At 37.5% G+C, this 23,395-nt stretch overlaps 1 protein-coding gene and 1 long non-coding RNA gene across 18 annotated transcripts in view; one reads left to right on the top strand and one right to left on the bottom strand.

The window, feature by feature from the left end:
- Kcc (solute carrier family 12 member kcc) overlaps window positions 1–23,395 on the bottom strand; it is a 76,296-nt gene that overhangs the window by 46,135 nt on the left and 6,766 nt on the right. For 3 of the 11 annotated variants that reach the window (XM_071778553.1, XM_071778554.1, XM_071778556.1), the window contains exon 2: window positions 18,236–18,292. In XM_071778553.1, the coding sequence (XP_071634654.1) occupies window positions 18,236–18,292 (57 nt within the window). Of the gene's footprint in view, window positions 1–5,331; window positions 8,269–10,287; window positions 10,950–18,235; window positions 18,293–23,395 lie in introns of those variants that run through there. The other 8 variants (XM_071778559.1, XM_071778557.1, XM_071778562.1 and 5 more) reach the window with 8 other exon arrangements.
- On the top strand, window positions 1,335–22,047 carry LOC139813204 (uncharacterized). 7 transcript variants are annotated; one of them, XR_011732067.1, is made up of 4 exons: window positions 13,720–14,543; window positions 15,024–15,651; window positions 15,881–17,333; window positions 18,798–22,047. It is a non-coding gene; the product is annotated as an uncharacterized lncRNA (long non-coding RNA). The 7 variants fall into 7 exon arrangements; XR_011732065.1 differs by having other exon boundaries at window positions 13,723–14,543; window positions 15,024–17,333; window positions 18,798–21,245; window positions 21,712–22,047; XR_011732069.1 differs by lacking the exon at window positions 13,720–14,543 and adding an exon at window positions 1,335–4,414 and having other exon boundaries at window positions 15,024–17,333.

The raw sequence follows: 23,395 nt of genomic DNA, 5'->3' as shown, positions 1-23,395 counted from the left end.
CTGCATATTACTTAATAGACTACCCTTAACTTCGTTCTTTATATACGGCGCCGAGTTATATTTTCCGTTTCGCAAATGAGGCCCAGGCGTGAAGCTGTGATATAACAAAGCCGAGGTCTCGAGTGTCACGAGCAAACCTTTACCCGTTCGTTAACGTTTTCATCTCGTTTTCGACGTTCCATTTCTTTTTTAGATCGTCAAAATGCGATCATGTGTATCCTGTGCACTAATTTGAGAACTCTAAGAAATCTCGTTCGGAAATTAATGTTCAGAAAATCGCGATTTTCGCGAAAGTTGTGATTAAGCTGATCTTCAAGCAGGAGTTATATAGAGCGCAGCGAAAATCGAGTTGTAACGAGGACATTCGAAGCTCGCCTCTAGAGATGCGCGCGGAACGCCATGATCCGTTTAACGATTGAACGCCTCGAAATGGCACCGCTAATTGCTGACTTCGCTAAGTATTACCATCGCGACGGTAAAAAGCGAACGAAAGAGAGCTGAAACGCTCGTCGTCACTTTATAAAAATATTTCCGTCGTTACTTTTGCCAAATGAGGAAATGGTTGCTATACGGACATATGTTCATTTTCGCTCGCAAAAATGATGTAAAATTCAAAAAACGTTTCGAAAAGCGTCCAACAATTTTATTGTCGGTCTCACAATCAGTCGTTCTATATAACACATCGTTATTTCCTCACTTTACTGTCAACCAAAAAGAATAGCGTAGAGTGATTTATGAACCCCAGCACCTAAAATAATGTGATATTATTTGTCTACATTCAACTTTTATTAATGCCCGCATTTATTTCAACACTTCTGTACTTGTTTTTCCGCTACTACTCATTTTTATTCATTTTGCTATTTACGTTGCAAAAAAGCGTCGAGATTGCACGAGCGCATTCTACAAGAAAATGTCGCTTATATCGGCGACAACCGATCTTTACCTGTCGAGTTACGTGATCGCATTTACGAGCCGTCAGAACTTCTCCAGCGACATATAATAATCATCTCGCCGCAAAACGGACATGTTCAAAATCAGTTTCAAGACCGTTGCTGCTGTCGGGAAGTGCGCGGAGAAGCGACGAAACTGCAGTCTTTCCTCTTACGCGCGTCTTTCGAGAAATGCTGAATTTAGAAAACCTTGGCAGAAAGAGAGCGGAGCTCCTGGTGAGCCGTAATGCAAAGTCGCTGCCAGACCATCGAGTACTTCTCTTTTCCTTTTTATTTTCTTCCTTCTGCCTTTTTCGAATTATAATACATCATAAATATAAGTAATCATAATCATACGTTTTTGTTCTTAAAACGATTGATTGAAAAAAACAGTTCTGACGGATTATGCTCTAGCACAAATTTAATAAAGACGTGATTTCGAATAATTTCTAGTAATTCGCGATTAAGGTGGTATGTCCATATAACCTATGAAAACAGATCAATGCAGTTTTTTCAGTAAAAGTAATTAAGCAACTGACGAATCTTCATGCTAAATTTGAAATGGATTGACCGTGTAGTTTTCGAGATATTATTGTCTAAAAATATGCTTTTTTCCCTATCTTAAGCATTGCGTTTATGGCGGACGACGCGTGAGAGACCGTAATTTTGAGATAAATTGATGGTAGTAAATTATAGAAAAGACAGATCAGGTTGAAAATTAGAATAAAAACAGAGGAGTGTCTTCCGAATCATATGGTACCAAAGCCAACAATCTCAACCGTATAGAATGTTCACAAAATTAGTTAAAAGACATCGATTTCAGTCCATTCCTCACTGTGATCACAAACCTTCGGATATGTGGCAACGTCGCGCTTTGAATTCATAACGCGAGTTGCATAGGTTAAAACGCGGTTGTTCGTTCATGATATAAAAGTAAATGTTGCACTTAAATAAAATTAACCTCTAAGTTTATTGCTCCGAACGATACACGTGCAACCATTTGTTTACATGAATGTTGCGACGTTGCCACATCTGAAGCTCTTCTGTACTACGCTAAGAAAATTGGACTATTTTCATTCGCCTCTTTTTTATTATTGATTATTTATTCGATTTGTGATATACAATCATTTTGAGAAATTCATTAATGAATTTAGTCGACTATGAAAGTGTATGAAATTAGAAGTTTTAAAATGAGGTTTATTTTGACTCACATAGTCGCGAATAAACCACCTTAAAACTATAATGTGTAAACGAGAACCGTTTACACAACGCGCGGCGTGACAGCGACTATTGTGGCAAATGCATTTTAGAGATCAACTGTCATGCTGTTTAACATCTATTGTCGCGTCTACGTCGAATCGCAAGTAGTGTAGTCGTGAGACGAAGCCGACTATGAGAATCGGGAATAGGATAAGACACGTTTACAACCAGCTCGATCGACTCTCTGCGTCTACGCTCGTTACTTTGTTGAAATATCGATGTGCCGTTCAGCAATATTTTATTGCTCGTTCTACCAAACAGCTACAAATTTAAGTTAACTCACTAATCGTGTTTCGAAGTTTATAGATTTATTTTAGAGATCAGAAAGAGCTTTAGAAATTACTGTTTTGCCAAAATGTAAAGAATTATAATATAAATAATTTAAAATTAAATAGATGTATTTAGTATACCTATATTGATATTGATTATATAATTCTATAAATTTTTCCAAAAGTTACGGACATCTTTCAAGAAATGTTTTAAATATGATAAAAGAAATGAGAACGAGAAAGAAAAGGGGAAAGCGGATTTTTGTTAACGTGCGCCGAATTCAGAGTGGTTATAGAAAAACTCTCTCAAAGCTTATCTCAAAGCTATACTCTATCAAAGCTTAAGTAACGTTAGATTATTAGAAAAATCGGTTGAATAACGAGATTTGATTTATGCCATGCAAAAGTAAATAATTTATTAAGTAATTGCAAAATGTATCGTCATTTCGAGATTTATAAATCGATAGAAAATTAAAATATAAAATAATGTAATAAAAATTTGACATATCATAGTTGCCCGAAATAGTAACATGTTTCGTTAAATTTGTGCGAAAGAAGAATCGATCGCAAATTCATAGAACGATCGATCCATTGTTAAAATTTGATCTGGCAGAAGTGGGTCACACCACTTGTACGGATCTCGATACTCGAGCCAGCGGCTTTGTACATTTGCTCGCAGTTTTTACTGAGCTTCCGAGACTTCTTACTAAAGGGTCCAAGGGATTAATCGAGATTAACGACGAGGCCAATTGAAAATTCAACGGCTGGGCGAGGCATTCAGGCGCTCGTTCCGCGTAAGAGGTCGTCGGATGAACAGTTACTTCGGGATAGGGTTAATCCACAGAGATTCTATGCCATTGTTCCCAGTGGCCCGCATTTACATATCGTACAACGCCAGCTCCGACCCGAACTCGGAGAGAACGTAAGGTGGTAAAGCTTTTACACCGCATCGGCGATAAAGGAAGTTATCGCGGAACATGTATCCGCCCCGATAACTTAAAACTTAAAATTTTTTAACAAAAATTATGACGTGTTGGATCAATTTATTGCACGTGCAATTAAATCGATATTTAGCATATTGAGTGTATAAATTTAATTAAAATTAGTACATTATAAAATAATTAGGAAAATTGCGTTTCTTGAATCTTCAGCAAAATTCAATGGCTATTTTAAAATGAATTCTATCAAATAAAATTCATTTCTCAGAATCCATAATTGAGAAATTTAATATAATGATAAGTCTGCCTGAAATCGAATAGTTACCACATTTAGTCGCCGAGTTAAAATTATAAAGAAGATTTAAAACTTTCCACGTGGAGTCTTTGTTCATATTGGATATTAAATAGATCGACAGTTAAATAAATCAGCGTATTATCGGGAGAGCCCGTTATGAGCTGAAGTTATTATTATTTTCATCGTATGATTTCACTGAAGGAAGGAAACGGTATATACATTTCCTTCCTTCATTAGTCCGCTTATCTGCGATCGCAGATATTTATCTTGAATCCGCCTCTCTTGGAATCACGTGCGCGCGCTAAGTCGAGAAATCCAAGTGGGCAAGAATAGCCGCAATCATCGCGAGTGAACGGGATTTTCCGCTGCAGGTGTGTAATAAAGATGCGCACGCTTGCGACGCGAAAAAGACTTGTACGTGCCAAATTCGGAGCCGCGCGCAAAATAATGGAAAAAGAACGCATCATCCGGTGACTCAGTTAATGGCAAGTTGATTGCGACGCCGACGCCTCGCTTTCACGCGCCTCCGACATCGTAGATCGATTAATCGCTGGTCGCGCGTCGATCAACGCGTTACGCAATTAAGGGATTCCTCCGTGTCGCCGTGCCATTCGATCTTTGTCAATTTACGAGATTCTATCGTAATCCCGCGAATGCGCAATTTCACGGGGAAAATCTTCTTTAGGATTTTTTGCTGGTCCTGTGAAATACTTCTAGTTTAAGGTACGATTAATCATTTTCTCTCCTTTCTCGCGATAAGGATTATTCTGAGAGAGAAATTGTTGTATATATAGAGGAGGAATTGTTATGGAGGAGAGTAGATCTCCGAAAAGCGTTATGCAATTTAGATTGATGTTTCTTGAGCATGCAATTTCTTTGTGCTTAATTAATTCAGCCGCTCTTTCTGGGATATATATTTTAAGCAGCGGTTAACGTATCAGAAACGCATCGATCATTTCTACAAACAATTCACGGGTATCATTTGCAAGAGATAGACTTATATCTAGCGTGGAACCTATTAAAAGAACGTCTATTTTCCTCTCAAGGGTCACGCGTCTATTACAGCGTATTTCACACTGTATTACGCGGAATTTGCATTATATGTTAAATATATGAGCGTAATAATAACCGCGCTCTCTTGGAATTACCTAATCGTTAGCTTCAAGATTACGCTATTATCGCGCGTCACCGAACGGTAAACTGTATAAAAAAAAAGAAAAGAGAAAGAAAAAATTATAACATCGATACGTAAATGCCTGTCGGACTTGCGTCAATATTTATTAATACCTTCATCACGTTCGCTTGTTATAATAAATTAGTAAACTTTCGACGATATTATCGATGGCATACACGACAGTTCAAACAAAGTTGGTTTGAATAAATAAGTTATTAAAGCCAATAAATTATGCAACGATACACGTACATGTCCTTCAGATCTGCATAAATATTTATCAGTAGCTCCATTATTGCTCACTTATAATCATAAATTGATGTTCGAACTTTCGTTGATGTAATCCGTGTAAGACAGTTTCGGGTAAAATTGGTTTTGTCGAATAAATCATTCCTACCATTAGCCTTCTCTCTCTAGAGAGTTAACGATTTTACCGAGGTAAAAGGAAAAAACGAGCGCAATTACTTGCCTTCGACGATCTGCTCCTTCTTCGCTAGGATCAGAGGAATCGCGCCGGAAGCACTCATGATGTCTGCTGCAGCTCACGTAGATTGTACCCTCACACGCGTACACACGCACAACGAGAGAGCGACAATACTATAGCAATGACATCCACAGTCTCCTCCGTCTCGGCGGTGCGCGGGATCGATTTATCGAATGACAGTTTCTATTTTCGTGCCGGCGCAGATTTCGCGCGCGAAAAACGGGAGAAAAAAGTCTTCGGGGAATCTCGGTTGAAGAACAAGATTCGCTCCCTTTTCCCCGCCGGAAAAGTTACCGATAAACTCTCAGCGGTAGATCTTCGATTTCAGCGATGAGCGAAAAATCGTTCAGATCGGATTGAACGGTTAATTCTGGAAGCATTTACACGACTGAACGATCCTGTTGAAAGTATCGTGGATATAGCTAGGCAGATTCGACATATCCGGAGAGCCTCGATGAATTTTTACGGAAAATCTGAGAACTGATCCATAACGTTACACTTGAATATCTTAAGAGATATCTATGTTTATTTTTCACATTTTTAAAAACTTGCAACTTTGTGCATTCTCTCTTTTCTATTGGCATAATCGAATTTTATAATATTTTGCTATGACATCGTTGCACGACTTATCTAAATTATATGTTTATATGTCCTTTTTTAATTAATTACAAGTATAATATTATATAGCAAAGTGTAATTATAAATTTATTGGCATAATTACTATATTTTTATGCTGCCTAAATGCGTAAATTGCGCAAAAAAAACAAGATTACACTTGCGCGTAATCGAAAATATATTGGAAGATCACGGACGTTCCTCGGTTTCTAGAATATCGCTTGAAAATGTAAATAAGATTCCGATCGATCGTTATTAAATGGGCTTCCAATTCGCTAATACTTCATGAACACGACCAAGCGCTTGTGACCCGACGGGATTCCGCTTTTTGCAACGTTAATAAATACACCACAAAGCTGGAAAAATCAGATCAAAGCGACAATTAATGTGGGAAAATAAAGAACCTCACTCGGCGAGATGAAGAAAGTAACTAAATGGATAGACTAGATAAAATTGCGGAAATAAATTAAAAGCAACTAAATAAAAACGCAAAAAAGCTAACAAAATTAACCGTTTAAAATAAGCAAGATGCACGTGTGTCACGCTTATGGACTGCCATTCATTCGTTGATCAATTTTTATCTTTTACCATTTTATCTGCTTGATTAGAAGAGCGTGATGCCGGTTGCGAGCGGTGCAACATTACGGGGAAAGGAGAAAAAAAGAGTTAACGCACGGCTCCGCTATTTCTATTACACGTCAGCGATCGATAAAACGTAACGCTCATCCAGCATGTATCACGCCACATCGTCATGTAAACCTGTATACAGATACATACAAACAACAAGTGTTCGTAATAGCGTTACCGTCGTGACTTTCGACCTGGAAATACAGAAGAAAGCCGTCCGACTTAATTAGCGGCAAACTGAAACTCGCGATGGGATCGCAAGATACACACGAAACTGCAAAGTGTCGCGTGTCATTAGACGTTAAACTTTATTCATCGAGTGTTTTTTCACGAGCCCTTAATTTCCTTCGTCCGTAATAATTGAGTGATACCTTATTCCCTTTTACGCGCTCCGCGTCACGAACGACAATAAAATTTTCTCAAGACTTTAATCGAGATGCACTCTATTTCGTCACGTTCGCGCGATTAATTAACTCGTGTACGTGAGCACATTGGTACTTCCGTCAGCACGCGAGATTTATGCCACACGCATAATTGCGTTATGAAATTGCATTACGAAGCAGCACGTGATATAAATCGCGGATATCGCGTAGATAAAGTCAACGGTTATTTCGGTTCTGCTGACCGATTACGTTTCGTTCGTTTACGTGGATCATCGATCCCGCATGTGACACTGCGCATTAACGTACAAAACGATCTTTCACATGTGCGCCTTCTGTCTTTCTCTCTCTCTCTCTTCCTCTCGATTTCCGAACGAGGTCGAGGGGAAAAACGTTGCCGTACGACGAACGAATCGAAAAAGCCTTGTGGTTGGTACTGAAAATTGACAGCGACACCTCCCTCCCAGATGATAAATGGTGGATAAAACGATCCGTGAGTTCGGAAAGACCGAAAGCAGGACCCGTTTTGCCGTCACACGGTGAATTATGATCCCCGGAGAAACGTGTCTCATCGTTGTTTGCAGAAATATTGCACGGGTTCCATTAACATAACGTATATAATAATAACATTTGTGACACAACTTGCATGGGCAAAGTCGATAGACGTCGTAATGCAAATTGCAGTGCCGGGAAAAGCAAGAAGGGAAAATGGTAATAATAATAGGAATAAAATGCAACAGAGAAATAATATCTTTAGCGATCGGTAACGGAAATGTGAGCAATGATAACGAGTGCAACGCCCCGTTATAAAGAAACAACGGCGGAATTCGTGGAAAATTAATAAATTAACACATTCACATGTGCAACAAGTCGCTCCAGTACGTCGCGTTGTGCTACATTCGTTACGAGCGTTATGTCTGTGAATCGCCACAATATATAAACGTACTACCACGATTCTTGATTAATTAACCGAACAAAACGTGAGCTAATGCGCATTCCTTCTATTTTTGTATAGGTGCCATCGATCTCAGTCTGCTGCTCGTTGATTCGCGTATCAACCAGCTGCTAGTGGAGATCCAAATAACTCTATACATTATATTTTCGTATATCGCCTTTTTTCCATTTTTTCTGCTAGCACGCGATTGTTTCTATTTAAAAATTTATTTCTCAATTTATCTCTTCTCCGAATATTCCCTTCTTAGAGTATTAATGTTTATTAATTCCATATCATGAGAGCTTCACGATCGATCATTTTCTATTTATGTTTATCTAACTGTGTTTTTCGTTTTTACTTATAAATAAAATGTATTTTTTAAAAATCATTTTTATACTATTTTTATTAAGATAATCAGTTTTAAAATTAATAACAGATACTATATTATTCAAGAACATGTACAAAGATAATTGTTTTTATTTATTATAATATAATATACCGCGTCACTCTTTCCGCGTACAATTCCCTTGCAACCGCAAGAACTAAGATTAGCGTAATCCTCATTTTATTATATTTTTTTAGAACATTTTTCCCATTTTTAGCATGACATTAATTGTAAATGTCCTGCAATATTTTTTATCCTGTCGTAAAATTATTTCTATTGTTGTACTTTTAAACCATTTTACTTTGACCCAATAATTAGTTAATATCTTAAGAAACAATGTTTAAAAATAAAAAATGTTTCAAATTAAGGAATTTTTTCCAAGAGATCCTTGAAAAACAATCGCGCGCTAGCAATCTAGATCATTTTCCTGCCACGAAAGAACGATCTATCCCGTAAAGAAGTTCTCGGGCTCATCTAGGGAGACATCTACTTGAGACAACTTCCAAAACTCCTCTTCAGGATCTACAGTAGATCGTCCATCAAGGATCCTGGAAAGGCGGCCTAGTTACACCCGGATAGGCTCGGAATGGGAATGGATCGATGAAGCCGCTGCCTTTTCTGCTATCGACGTCACGTGATCTTCCAAGGATCAGTGAAATTTACAAAACTTTCTTGTCGCATGACTTTCTCAGTACTAATCGGGAATACTACGACTTAGATTTTCAGAATATCTCTCGAGAATATCGCTGAAAGTTGCAAAGTTACAAGAATCGTCATGCTATTTCTGTCGATGTCAAATCGTTCAAGAAATTTTACAACTATGATTATGCGAAAAAATTGTGCCGTCTTAAATTAAAATCAGATTTTGGTAAAGCGATATTATAATACAATCAAAATAAAAATCTATCATGAAGACGTGTCGATAATCCTGGGAAAGAAAATTGTCGCAAAAAGGCATTAAATTAGAATTCATTTATTTAAAATAATTATTGCTCTGTGAAAATCATTATTAATGATGTAAAAGTGAGTGCCTTCCTACGATCAAATATACACTGAAAGTACAAAATGATATAAAAGCCAAAATATTTTTTAAACTTTCATATCTTTTGTATTTTTCATTTCTTATCTCATGCTTTTTTATTATTTAATCTTTTACTTTTTTATCTTATCAATGCTTTTTATATTTTCTACGTAACATGAAAATAAGTAAATGTATTTATTCTTAGAGAGTTTAATAATTTCTTTTCCGTGTATTTTCGCAACTTAAAAGGATATAATAGAATTTATACACAATACATGATATATCTACATATTTATATATCGTAAATATATTTTCTAGTTTCTATATTTTCATGAAAAATTTTTAAGTTTATTAACTCAAGAACGGGCGCCTAATTTTTTTTTCTTGGCATAAATGGTCACCTAGAATTTTTACATCCCAATTAAAAGTCACTGTTATTAACCCTCAACCCGCAAATCTGGGTCGTTTTCGTCTGGGCGAAAATCAAATGTAGTTGTAACTTTTGAATACAAATTATGTGAAAAAATTAAATTGTTTATAATTTTATGATTGATATTTCAAAGTGAAGCTTTGAAACACCTTCATGAATTTTTTCAGATTTCTTGCAGCCCTTTAACACTTAAAAAAAACGTCAGGACCCAGGTTTGCGGCGTAAAGGTGCTAAAAAAACGTTTGCGGGTTAAGGGTTAATTACATTTTGTATATTTTTTATTGTTCTATAATTTATTAGTATTTGGGGACAAAATATATATAAATTTACTAAATTTTTTAAAAAAGTAAAGAAAAATAAAGAAATATTTAAAAATCGAAAAAAGCACATTAAAATTACTGTGACGTGAGCTTTACTTTTTCGATACTCGTAGGATGTAAAAATCACCCCAGGCGCTCGTTCCCGAGCTAAAGGTTTTCTTTCTTTGACATTTATATCATTTTGCACTCCAGTTTACATTATTCTTTCCTCATAAGATGTTCGACTCACCCGAAACATTCCTCTCGTACAACGGACTCACCGGATTTTTTTCAGAGAATAGAATCAAGAATCACCTGCGTGTCACGGATCGGGAAGAACCGGACATTAGTATCCAACTATTTTGAGTTCTCGCGATCAATTCGAACGAACAAATGAACGCGAGCAAAACGCTCCCTCTTCTTTCCTCCGTCGTTAATGCTTTACACTCTACACGACGATCTATGTCCGACCACAACGTAGACGTAGATCACTTACGATCGATCTGGAATGTCGCCCCTCGGGCGGGACACTGCAAGACCGTTCTCCGGGTGACCCGGCGAGAAAGACGGAAATAGAAAGAGACGGAGAGAGAAGGACAAAGAGAAGGTATGTACGACGAGGAGAAACCGAGAAGGTACGTGTTACCTATCTCGTAAGGAATCGCGCGGCGTAATAACAATGAGGATCAGGATAAACTCTATCGGAGCGATGGGAGACGACGCGACAGCCAGGATCGACACACGCACAAGTGGTTTTTCGCGTTTCGCGTCGGGTGTCGGGGGTTGGCCTCTGCCCCACTCACCTGGTAGCCGCGTAGGGTGCGCACCTACTACTACCCGACTGGAGGTAGGCTACCACCCGCCAGCGACCGACCCATCCGCTCACCACCTAACCGCCACCCACTCCGCCACCCTACTGCTCGACTCGCTAACGGCGAGTTAGGAGTTCTCTCTCCGACCGTAGATACGTTATGTACACATGTCTGTATGTATGTGTGTCTATGTATGTGGGCATATTGACTACCTACGCGTACGTGCCAGATGCGGCCTGCGGGTTGTTAACGCGTTCCGCTGCCATTTGGCAAGGCAAACCGTCGTCTCGCCGAATCTGATCTCTCGATGGCTCACCTGTTAACCACCGGAAGCTCAAGGCTACGTTTTTAGCGATATCGGGAGAAAAATGGTTTCAACGGTAGTATAGCAGTTCATCAGCCGGAGAAAAAAGAGCAGAGGCAATTATCTCTTCGTTCACGTCTGTTGTGGCGAGAGATATGTGTACGGATCATCCCATTGCGGGATATTCATTTATCAGAGAGCTTTGTGCAAAGAGGACGACATGCATTCTTGGAAACTAAAATAGTTCTCTACGAAAAGTTAATTAAGCATTCATTTATGATTTCATCCATCATTTTACAAATTAAAAAATTGATGACGAGACGGTATTAATATAAGGAGATGTGCTTTTTGAAGTCTTTAATAAAAAGAAACAAGTACATGCTGACTTTCGTGGCTTTTTTCTCTATTATAGTTTATGTTTCTTGAATACCGTAACCGTAGTATAACCATCTATCGTTTTGAAACTGTGAAATTAATGGAGTATCGGCACAATTGTCCCGAAAAGGGTGTCCGCACGTGGAATTCAATATCTCGACGCGAGCGCGGCATTCCCTTCGACGAATATATGTCGGTCCCGGCATGTGACATATGTACCCGTTGTGCGTATATCGCACAGGCCACGATCCTAGGACACTTAATTTAAGAGGAAAGCGCGGGAGGGAGGTATCGCGCTACCGTATCCGTACCCCGTTGCAACCTCGGTTTCCTTTCATTTAACGACGTGCTGTATCCTGCGCGAAGATTGCGACCTGCACTCGCCGCCATTAATGGTCTGCCCCGCGGGACTCGTTCGTCCGATCACAATCATACCTATTCCACTTCGTAATCGAACTTCGTGCGCCAGACGACCCGCTTGACAACAAACAAGTAACAACCAAAGTGTTCTCCCTTGCGGAACGAACAGAAATTGCGAGAGTAATATTCACGCTTCCCAATTTAGAATCAATACAATCTTATTTCTATACGTCTGTTTATCGTTTCGAGTTCTACGTCTGGCACAGGTTTGACTAACTGACGTTTAGCATTTCAATTTCAATTTAAATTTTGAAATGAGAAGAGGTCAATTTATTCAAATCTATTACCAAATCACACGTGCAAGAAATGTCAATATTGCTTCTACTATAATGCAACATCTGCATAAACGTCAGAAATATTTATCAGTTCTGGAAACAATAGCGACATTTCGATCCAATTTGATTATAAATTAATAAAGCGTTATAGGAAAGTAACGATCGTTATAAATTAATATCGGCAGACCAATAATTTGTACCGCGCGATTCTCGACGAGCTTCCGATAATTTCGTATGTTCACTTAATATGTAGCTATTCTTCGTTACCGCCGCTTGATAGGGTGGGTAATTACACGCGATTGATATCTCGAAATTAACGACAAGATTGAATTAATGTAAAACTATTTTCGTACGTTCCGGCGCACTTGTTTACATCAACTCTTCATTTTTATCCACTCGAAACTTTCATCTGCGAAATAACCTTTTATGCAACAAAATATTTTCTATACATCATGCTCACATATCATATCAAGTGTCATATATATATATATAACGAGAGAAACGGAATATTATTTAAATTATATTTGGAATTGACAAGCATCTAATTTTGGATTAATTAATGTTGGCAGATATTGATAATTGACGTTGGAAAATTAACTTTGACGATTAATATTATTCCTGTCCCCAAAGGACAGGCTTCACCGAATGTTGATCCTTGCTAATGTGAAATTAATTTATTTTCATTTTGATACACTGGCGATAAACATGGCCTGAAAGGGAATAATTTTTCGACTTCCGCTCGAGAGAACAAATTGGATCTACGTGGCGTCACGCGATCAAGACCAAGGCTTTCGGAAGGCTCTCGACCGCCCTTCGAGGCTCGAATCTCGACGCTCTCGACGAGGGGAAAAAAAGGCGTAGGTGGATCGCATGCCAGTCGCTAGTTAACAATCGAGGCCTCTTCGCATCTACAAATAAAACCGCGACATACAGAGTAAGGTCACAGACAATGAACCTCGTTTTCAGTTCAGGGTCTGACATGGTCGAAGATGATGACGACGCCGACGGTCGCGATGGGCCATCAGCGTCACGTCTCTCGTGACCCCGCGATCGGAAGAGAAAATGATCGATCGCGGCAAGATCGGATTGCGCGATTATACACCGCCATTTGCATCATGTATACCACAGACGTCCCACGTGTCGGTTTTACTATGTATAATTCAGTATCAAGTCTCTCGCTTCCAACGGACATTACGATGAACACGTACAGGGTAATCCATAAGGAACTAATTCTTTATTCAATTCAAGAACTTCCAATGGAAATAGAAAATTCTTAAATTTCTTAAGGATCTGAATTTGGTCGTGGGGAAAATTTTTGTAATAGAATTCAATTAAGTTGAAAGTTCTTTCGAACTAGACGAAAAGAGTTGGGATCCTGACGTTCAAAAATCGACACGTCGTTTCTTTTCATACGCAGAGACACGAGTTGTTATATATGTAATGTGTATATAATCACTGAGTTTATATCGCATAAACATCATGCTAAAATCTATTATAAAAAAATAAATGATGAATAATAGGCAATAAGCGAGGAAATAAGTTTCTCGGAAATATCACAAACTACAAACAAATCTGATAACAAATCGCGCTGGTTCGCGTGACATGTCGCAAAAAATTAAATGCCGTCGTCGGATTTGAATATTGCATCGCGCTTGCAGGAATCAAGATCAACTGACGCCTGCGGATTTCGCGCGATAACGGATTTCATCGCGTCAAGCCTCACGAAGGTCTAGGATAGAAATTGCGTGTCGTGATCCAGTTAACCGACCGAGGCCTACATTTGCGAACGCGAGAGATCGTCTACAACCCCGTGCACTCGAATAAGGTCGCAGACAATGAACTTCGCTTACTTCGCGTTCGTTACCTTCGAACTACGTGAGCGAGACGAGGCTACACGGCGACGCGACACGACGCGGCGAGAGGCATTTACTATTCGTGATCGAAAAGGCAACAATAATTGTAAATATCCCTCTCCCACGCCTCGTGCATGATATTGCGAGCGAGGAGACACGCAAAAGGTGAAAAATATCGAACAAGTGCCACGCCTTGACATTTTCACTTTATTACCTTTACTTTTTCGTACCATCCATCCTAACATCGCTAATGGGTTATCACTCTAATAAGTACTGTTACACAAGGGATACGAGTCATCGATAAAGGAGAGATGATCTGTCTCAATTTGTTATTTTCGTGTCGAACGTTCTATGTTCCATTTTCTGCCTTGCAATAACAAAAAATGCAATATGAAGAAGATTAAAGACTTTGCTGTACATACGAGATTACTATGGGAATTTACTTAGCAACATCGACTTGATCATTTGTAAGAATCTCAATATCTTATTTAGTTTGCTTTATAATATAGAATTTTTATATACTAGTAACTTAGAATCATAGAATGTACATCATGTTTCCCGAATTTTGCAATTTATTTTAATTTGCAATTATATTTTGATAAATTTACGATCTTTCTCTTCTTCACAATAATTTCAAAATAATTTTCTCAGTCTTGACAGGTTTAGAATTAAGATCTATGGTGGTGCCGACAGTCTTGATTAATTAGATTAATTCGCGCGGCATCTACTTATACAGGAAAACGCGATTAAATGTGTCTCGCACGTCATAATTCATGACCCATATAGGGTTTTACAATCGGCCCAATACTTGGAAATAGTGACCCACGACGGTTAATTTTTAAAATAACCAATTTCTATTCGCTTTTCTGAAAAGTTAACCGCCGGTTAGAGCTTAACAGACGTTGAAAATAGTGATCCTAGAAAACTAATAAGCTTCTTTCTTTAAGGTTTTTCACGGAAAACTTGAAGAGTCGTGAAAAACACAATAAAGCAACAAGAAACAAAGTGAAAGCAAAGAAAAAGAAACAAGATACGGGGAAGAAATCGTGTATGCGATATGGTTTCGTCTATTTTCCTCGTGGAAACAAAGCGGAGGATAAAAGTATTTCATCTTCCGGCAGGATATTAAATGTTGGAAAAGCTCAAGGATCATCTCCGTGGCGCGTGCACTTGCGTACATCATCGAAAAACCGCTCCTTTATGTGAAAATAAAAAATAAAAGTACAATATGCAATATCAACTTGATACTAATCTCGTGATCGCCGAAATTTTTCCCAGAAAATAAGCTACAGTCTCAACGATAGTGCAAGTGCATCATTCTTCTCGAAATCACGTCTCCCTGTTTGACTTTTTCATCATAGAGAGTTACGAGTTCAGCGATAAAGAAACGAGTTGCCTGACTGATGAAATATCGGATGATATAAGTTTCTACGAGATGTGTCTGACACAAAGCGTCAGTAGTCGTAGGTTTAGATTGAGATAATAATTTCACATATTTGTCTGGGATAAATATATGAAATGTATAGGTATATTAAACTTGGAAAAACGGCACACGATTCCACACGTGAGTCTACGGTAAGAGAGAACAAACGTTTTAGAATCGCGCATCTATTTATTTATAGCTGTTATTTTTATTACGCGTATTCGACGTATTGCAACATATATTGCAGCATTTATTATTACATCGCGCGTAATGACGCTGTTATAATATTGTGTGAAAGCGATTATGTTACAATTAATTATGAAATAATTGTATTATCCCTTATTAATTTAAATTATAAAATAATTATAATTTCCCTCACAGAGAATTTTCAATTAGTACACATTATATCGATGATCGAAATCAACGCTATTATCATCCAGGCAACAATTTTACGCGAATTAGCATTCCTTTAATCTTTCGAGCGATTCGAAAGCGGACAATTGTAATTAATAGCCGAATATATACATGTGTCACATTCAGCGCAACGATGCGCGTGCACAATAACGAAACCCATCGATCAGCTCAACTAGCAACAAATTCGCGTTGTTATGGCTTAATGCTAAAACATTGAGGGCTTCACTTAGGAATTATCTATCGAAATAAGCCTATTATCGAATTAACTGCATCGAATTTCATGGAATGCATTCGATCGTGAGTGCGATTTAGAGAGATGCGCCGGATGACGTTCGTCATTTTGCATGTCGGAAGATTATACAACGTTTCAAAATATGCCATTACTACGTACGCACAATTATCTCAGCTATCTTTACACGTAAATCACATAAATATAATATATGAAAGTTGTTTTAGACACATATTGTTTAATTACTTTATCCTGACTTTCCCGTTTGTTTCTTTAATAATTTCCAAGTTTTTTATCAACATATTTATTTTATCATGCAATAAGCGCGAGGTGAGCGCGAAGAAAGGCTTCAATTATTCGGATCATTAAAAGACCGTGTGGACTGAGTTAAAATTTTATAGGTGAACAAAAATAAGACAGTTGTTTTAATAATAAGACACGTCAATTCTAAATCTTGATTTGACGTATATCGGTGGAGAACAGATTCGGATATTCGTTGTCTTATATTAATAAACGAACGTGACAAACCAAGGGAAAAGCAAACCAATATGATTAGGATACAATTAATCGTTTAAGAGTACATTTAAACAGAGGCCATGTTCTCAATTGTTCTGTTTATGATAATTCTGTGTAACCATGTAATGCAAGTATTGTACAAACAGCAGTAAATATCTTAAAATAGCTGTATAGAATGATTGTATAAGCATTTCCAGCGTAAACTGCAAATAATAATTTAAAAAATGCTATTTTCATCACGTAAATGGGAAGGTCTAGTTGTTCTTACATGTTTAATTGCGTGCCTTACCTTCCCCTACCTAAGCGAAGACGTCGAGCGACTTTGAAAAAGATAACGTTGCTAATGCAACACAAGTCGACGTGTCGTCTCTTCACTCGCGTCGTAAAAAAAGAATATGCGCTTGGAAAAGCGCGCCTCCGGACGCGAAATGCTTATAACCCGTGCGTGTAATCGGCGCTGCTTCGAACTAGGTCGAGGAGACAGTTCCCGTTTCGCCTCTGCACACTCGCGAATTTATTGCTCGCGGCCGAACAACAATCGACGATTCGGGTCAGGACCGGGCTGTGTTGCGCCCATCCAGAAGTCGATTGAAGCGGCGCAACGAAAATCGGCAAATAAATAGACGCCGTGACACATTGAGTATGAAATTCACTAAAGGAAGAAAGTGTAATACGGTATGCTGAAATATAACAGAAATTTTTTGTTTGATGATAATAATAATTTGTTAAATAATAATTTTAATAATTATAATAAGTAAAACATAATAATTGTTTAATTATAATTAATGTTTGGTTAAACTACCTAAAACATTTAGTTGCTCGTATCGGACAAAATATTTTTTGGGATTAACAAATTTTTTTCTCAGTGTACCAGTTATGAAGTAAAAAAATGAATTATACATGCATGCTCTCAGCGAATGCACGTTTAAAATGCAATTATGCGCGAAGGATACAACTACGGAAAAACACAAGCGGACAAGAATGTAAACGAGGAAAAAAACCTATTCACTCCTATTCGTTGCCATGCGAGTCGCATAAACTGTTTAGGAAAGCAGCAATTATAGCGACAACTTGTCGTTTTAATTACACATTTACGAACGCGTGGTACGAATGATTGCTGCACTTAATAATAGCTGGACAGTCAAGGTTGATGCATAATCCACTGATTATCGCAGTCGCGTCTGCCTGGACCAAAATGATTGCGAATACTACAGGTTTATCTGGTTTATGCTAAATGAGTCTCGAACAACACATATGTTTCATCGTCAATACAGCCAGTTCGCGATTTCTTGATGAACATATTATTGCTATAAATTCTACATGATCATGATATGATTAGTTTCCCCAGTTTCCCGTAATAGATGTTTGTAAGAAAATATCTTTTGAGAGAATATCTTAGTTAGACGTGATAAAAGATTAATCGTATTAGTTAAATGCCTTGGTTAAGTTAGGTAACCATGGTAAATACGCAAAAAATATTTTTAAAAATATAAGTTCTATTAAAAAATATAACACGAAATTTGCGTGCACACGTAAAACTTTAATGCGATTATTGTTAAATGCTGCGGATTACTTACATGCGTTTGTAGATACCGTTACCAGATGTTCCAACTGCGTACCATTTAGCTGCTGATCTGTAACAGGAAAAAATTAACGATACTGTTAATTAATTGTTCATTGGAAAATATAGCATTATCTCTAAAGGCTACCTAACTTTCAGTATTAAACTTTAATGTCTGAATACTTTGTTCTAAAAAAAAAAAAAATTTCTTAATTCATTATTATTTATCAAATTTTATTATACAATATTATTATTTGTTTCACAAAATTAATAGTAATGTAAATTAATTATTGAGAGCATATTATTTTTAACGGAAGCATTCAATAGCATTCAAAATACTTCAATTTTTGAATATTTTCTGCTTCAGCAGAGCTCCCGAATCATATAATTCATTATTAATTATTATATGTCGCTATTAATAATTGTACAGTATCAACAGTATCTTATAACTACGTGTCAATGACGCGGCATCGTATCAAATTTCTTTACTACGCGTTTAGTAAATAACTACCCAATTTTAATGTTCGTATACACATCTTAGAAATCAATGTGCTCTCCATCAATTTTCATGTCGGAAGCATCAGGATGTGATTAATAAATTCAACGCTTCCCTCGTCAACCAGTGACGCCGACGGTCTGACGCACCCGAACCTGACATAAGAAATTCCTCTTCAATCTGAGACGCCTGAACTTCGCACCACAATGTAAAATATAAAAAATATCTTATATCAAATGTTTATTTTTACATAATTAAAAATTTCAATAAACTAAATAATTCCACTAAAATATTTGTGTATTAGTCACGTGGCGTCGATGGCAAAGTTTGAATTATTTCCTCTTGTTAAACTAATTGTAAATTTCATCTACTTACGTATATTTTTATTAAATTTACTAATATAATAAATATTTAAGTCAGTATACTATGTGTCGTCAATTTAACTTCTTACTTTTGCTAAAAATATCTATGTCTGTCTATATATCTTCCTATATAGTTCTTATGTCTCTTGATAAAACTAACACGAGAATATATGAAATATATCCTAGTCGATGACAACTTTCGGTTCGCCTTGACACTTCTCAAGAAAACATGGAACGGATGCAACTTTATTTTGACGTTTTTCTTGTAACTCAGACGTTAAACTGAAATAAAAACGTGTGTGTTGACCGGGGTGTTGACGTTTTCTTGTCTCGCAAATTCAATTAACACCATCTTATATTAGATACCTTTACATAATCTTACCTTTACATAAAAGAAATATGGAGGTTATTATTTTTCATAAAAATGTAATTCATTTTAAGTTGTTTTGTTTTAAGATGTATTTGTGTATTTAACAGATGTAAGTCTCTTAACAAGACACGTTGATGTTAGATTCATTCTCTCTCTCTCTCCCTCCCTCTCTCTCTCTCTCTCTCTCTCTCTCTCTCTCTCTCTCCTTTTCTCTCACTTTGAAACCTCAAAAAAATCACGCATTAACAACGAGACGCGTAAACCCGATTTAACATGTTTTATACTCGACGGATCGAGGAAGGTGAAGTTGAAATTGGATTATTCCGGCATTGGCAGCGCCAATATTTGTTTTGCTACGGACTCGGCAGAAACGAATTAGAGGATATTGGATGAGCGCAATGATTAAACGATACTCACACGATAATGCACGTATAACACGATAAATATTTAGTTTGCGAACCACGTCGCATTCTGCCATCGAAAACACTTTTATTAATCGTACGCGTATACGATGCGACAGCTATCGCTAATTGAATGACACAACAACAATATTTTTTCTGCGTGATAACTGTTACTATACTCTCATTACATATAGGTAACAGCAAGTGAAAAAAAAGTTTAATTAAGACATAAAAAAAAGAAAAATATTTGAGATTTAATTTTTTAGATTTTTCAAGTTAACATGCAAAAGACAAACCAGTAGGGCTGCTTATGTAATCCTGCCGCGTTTTTCAGTTGAAGCAGATAAATCAGAGACGTGATACAAATCCTTTCGACGCTTGATCCACGAACAAGTTGCATCGCTCCGCAATGAAATCGCGCGTTTGATCCGAGCTAGTTCCATGCACCGACGCTTCTTAATGAACGTAAAGTGTCACGTATAAAGTACGGCGCAAACGACGTGGGCAAACAACATCGTCCTGTAATCTCGACAATCAAAGGGGACCGACGTGTGATGTCCAGGACGGCTGCATCTCGCGGATGATCCGCACAAGCGAAGGAGCCTCCCGCATCCTATTCGTAAATGAAGCGCCTTGTAATCTCGCTCGTATCAAGGCTACGTCGAGGACCTATGCGCGCGTGCGAGAAGATGCAAGTATTGAAATTATTTTTTTAGAAAATATTATTTCTACGTGTCTACACTGTCTACTGAAGCGAAAATACGTTCGAATAAACCTGCAATAACGACCATTTCCCGGAAACGCTATTATTTCACGTTATTATTTTTGAAAATAATAGGAGCTTATAAACTCTTTTACGCGCTGCTTCGCCACATGTGCCAATTTAAAATTGTAAGTGTAGCTTCAAACATATGTCGCTTATAGCTTGAAAGATTTTTAAACCCTTGTAAAAATATGTACATTGTAAGTATATATATTTAGTTTCCTTCCTGCGTCCAATCTATTTCACGCAAATATACTTAAGATCAACTGTATTTTATATCTTTCTCGTCGCTGTGTTTAACATAAAGAAGATCCGCCTTTAAATTTGTTCTTCCGATAACGTATAAATGTAAAATGTCTTAATGTACGTTTGTTTGTTAACAAATACATGCTCTTCTCGCTTAAAGCCTGTTAATAGCGGCACAATATAGCCGGGGGATGTGCGTTCACTCAGAGCGGACGGATATAGACGACCATAATCGTGTCCGGTAAATGCGAGAGAGGGACAGAGCCGCCCACGATTAAAATATTTAATGTCAAAAGGCACTTACGTGTTGTTTCGCGGAATATGATATCACGCGCGAGGACAGCGAGGAGGACGAAGTATTAAAGTCCAGCTTAAGAGCAAGGCAGTGGTGAGTACGCGTGCGTTGCATAATACATTTCTATCGGAGATAGAGTTTAAGGTGGGGTTCACAGGGTTTCATCGACCGATCCCGAGCCACGGGGTGGAGCTTAAAGCAGACGACAACGTCAGCACCTTTCTTTTCGCGAAGACCTTCATCCCTCTTATCTATGTCCCATTTAAAAATATTTCAATTATCGCTTATTCAATGCATTCAAAGTACGGCTTGTGTATTAGCCATCAAAGGCAAATTTTTCAATAAGGATTTGTCTTATCTTAAAAAAAAATTCGACCAAGCGCCTTTCTCTGTTTTATTTTCAATAACCATGGGATATCTAATCTAAATTTGAAATTGTACCAAGTTATATGTATAATCTATACAAAGAATTAACCGAGAGATATAGGATGTTACTTGTATTAAAGTTATTGTTTTTTAATTCTGTGCACTGACCTTCCTTAAAATTTGCATTTTAAAGGAAAAGTGCTGCACGAAACTATTTTCGATAAGCAGCGAGAGACCACCCTGGGTATAATAGCTTTTCCAAGGCCTTTGTCGATCGGAATCAGCGATACCAGAGCACTCTGTGCCCGATAAATCGCCGGCACGGTATCGACTGTCGGAAGTCCGGAAACCCAGAACTGTTTCGAATACGCCAGCGAATTTCAACCTTCGAGAGATTCATCCTTATATTTACCATTGTCCCTTTTCGATACTTTATGATATTTTAATTAATAATTGCGCATGTTACCGCTATCCTTTTGTTGCAAAAGTAGGATATAATTAAAAAAGAAGTTAAATTATTATTAGTCATTTATTAATCCTCTCCCAACTAGTGCGATCTAAGATTGTATAGTAATGATATAAGAACAGGGATATAATAATATAATAATAAGGATAAAATTAAAACAAAGAATATTAAGATTCCTAAGATAAAAGAAATGTAAAATAATAATAAATTCTCCTTTTAAAAAAATTAAAAAATTGATTAAAAGATTAGGACCCTAATTCCTCGAAATACGCTAATTTTACACTACCAGCACTTTAACTTTCGTAGATTTCTTAGCGATTTTTAATTTCGAAATTTTCTACGACGTTAAACCGCGATTGCGTAAGCTGTATGTTTCACGCCAATGAGACTAACATCTTCCGCACTTAAATGTACACAAGAACAGAGAGAGAGAGAAAGAGGAAGAAAAAGAGAGGCGAGACAGACATATACCCGCATGCAGCTCCCAAGTCTCTAACGATTATTTTATTATTGGCCCAATTACAGAGTTATTGTTTCCACACGCGCGACGACGAACCGGTTAAAGCTCTCGCGTCGCTTTATAACTGCCCGACAGTTATGTCGTCAGAATGATTTAATCGCTGGCTGGATTTTTGCCTCCAATTCCGCCTGCCTGACGCGGCGGATTACGGCGTTTTAACCCTTTAATCCCCCTTTAACCCTGAATTCCTCAGTCAGTCCCATTGTAATTGTTGAAAATTGGAATGTTACCGTGAGAATCGAAATTTTTATTTTTATATATAGACGCTTGAATTCTACAATATAAGAAGTAAACTGTTTATTTTTTGTACATTTGCATGTGTTAATTAGTTAATATATGCTTAAAGTCAATTATCAGATAAATTATAATCAATTATGATCAAAGTTTGTTTGCAATTCTATATTAATTTTAATAAAAATATTTAAATAGCTACACGTAGTCGCATGTGTGGTGTCGAAAAAGAGCCGAGTGAACAAGCTAACGAGCATAAATTGTCCCAAGTTTCATTTACTCTTATTATACTTGTGCCGCATAACAATGGATACGCAGTCTTTAATTGAACTTTTACGAAGTTCGTGCCGAAACTCGCGTGGCGTTTAATGTGTGTTAATGTTGTATTTTTAGAATACCGCTGGATAAATGCTGTTGATTTCTATCTTTTTCATTCTCTCTCTCTCTCTCTCTCTCTCTCTCTCTCTCTCTCTCTCTCTCTCTCTCTTTCTCCCTTTCACCAGCCTCGCCTATTGTGTATTGTGACGGGAATCCATGACGTATCGCCCGGAATAAATGTCAATTGACACGCGGGGTCCTCGTTCTCTCTCATGCACCAGCACTGCCGCAGCACGCATTCTTCGCGTCGAAATGCGCCTCGCGTCCTGTCAAAACGAGAAG

The sequence above is a fragment of the Temnothorax longispinosus genome, chromosome 5 (genome assembly GCF_030848805.1).
Source record: "Temnothorax longispinosus isolate EJ_2023e chromosome 5, Tlon_JGU_v1, whole genome shotgun sequence".
In the NCBI taxonomy this organism is placed as follows: Eukaryota; Metazoa; Arthropoda; class Insecta; order Hymenoptera; family Formicidae; genus Temnothorax; species Temnothorax longispinosus.
The sequence above is the reverse complement of the archived record's forward strand: the minus strand, read 5'-3'. Positions and strand labels throughout refer to the sequence as shown.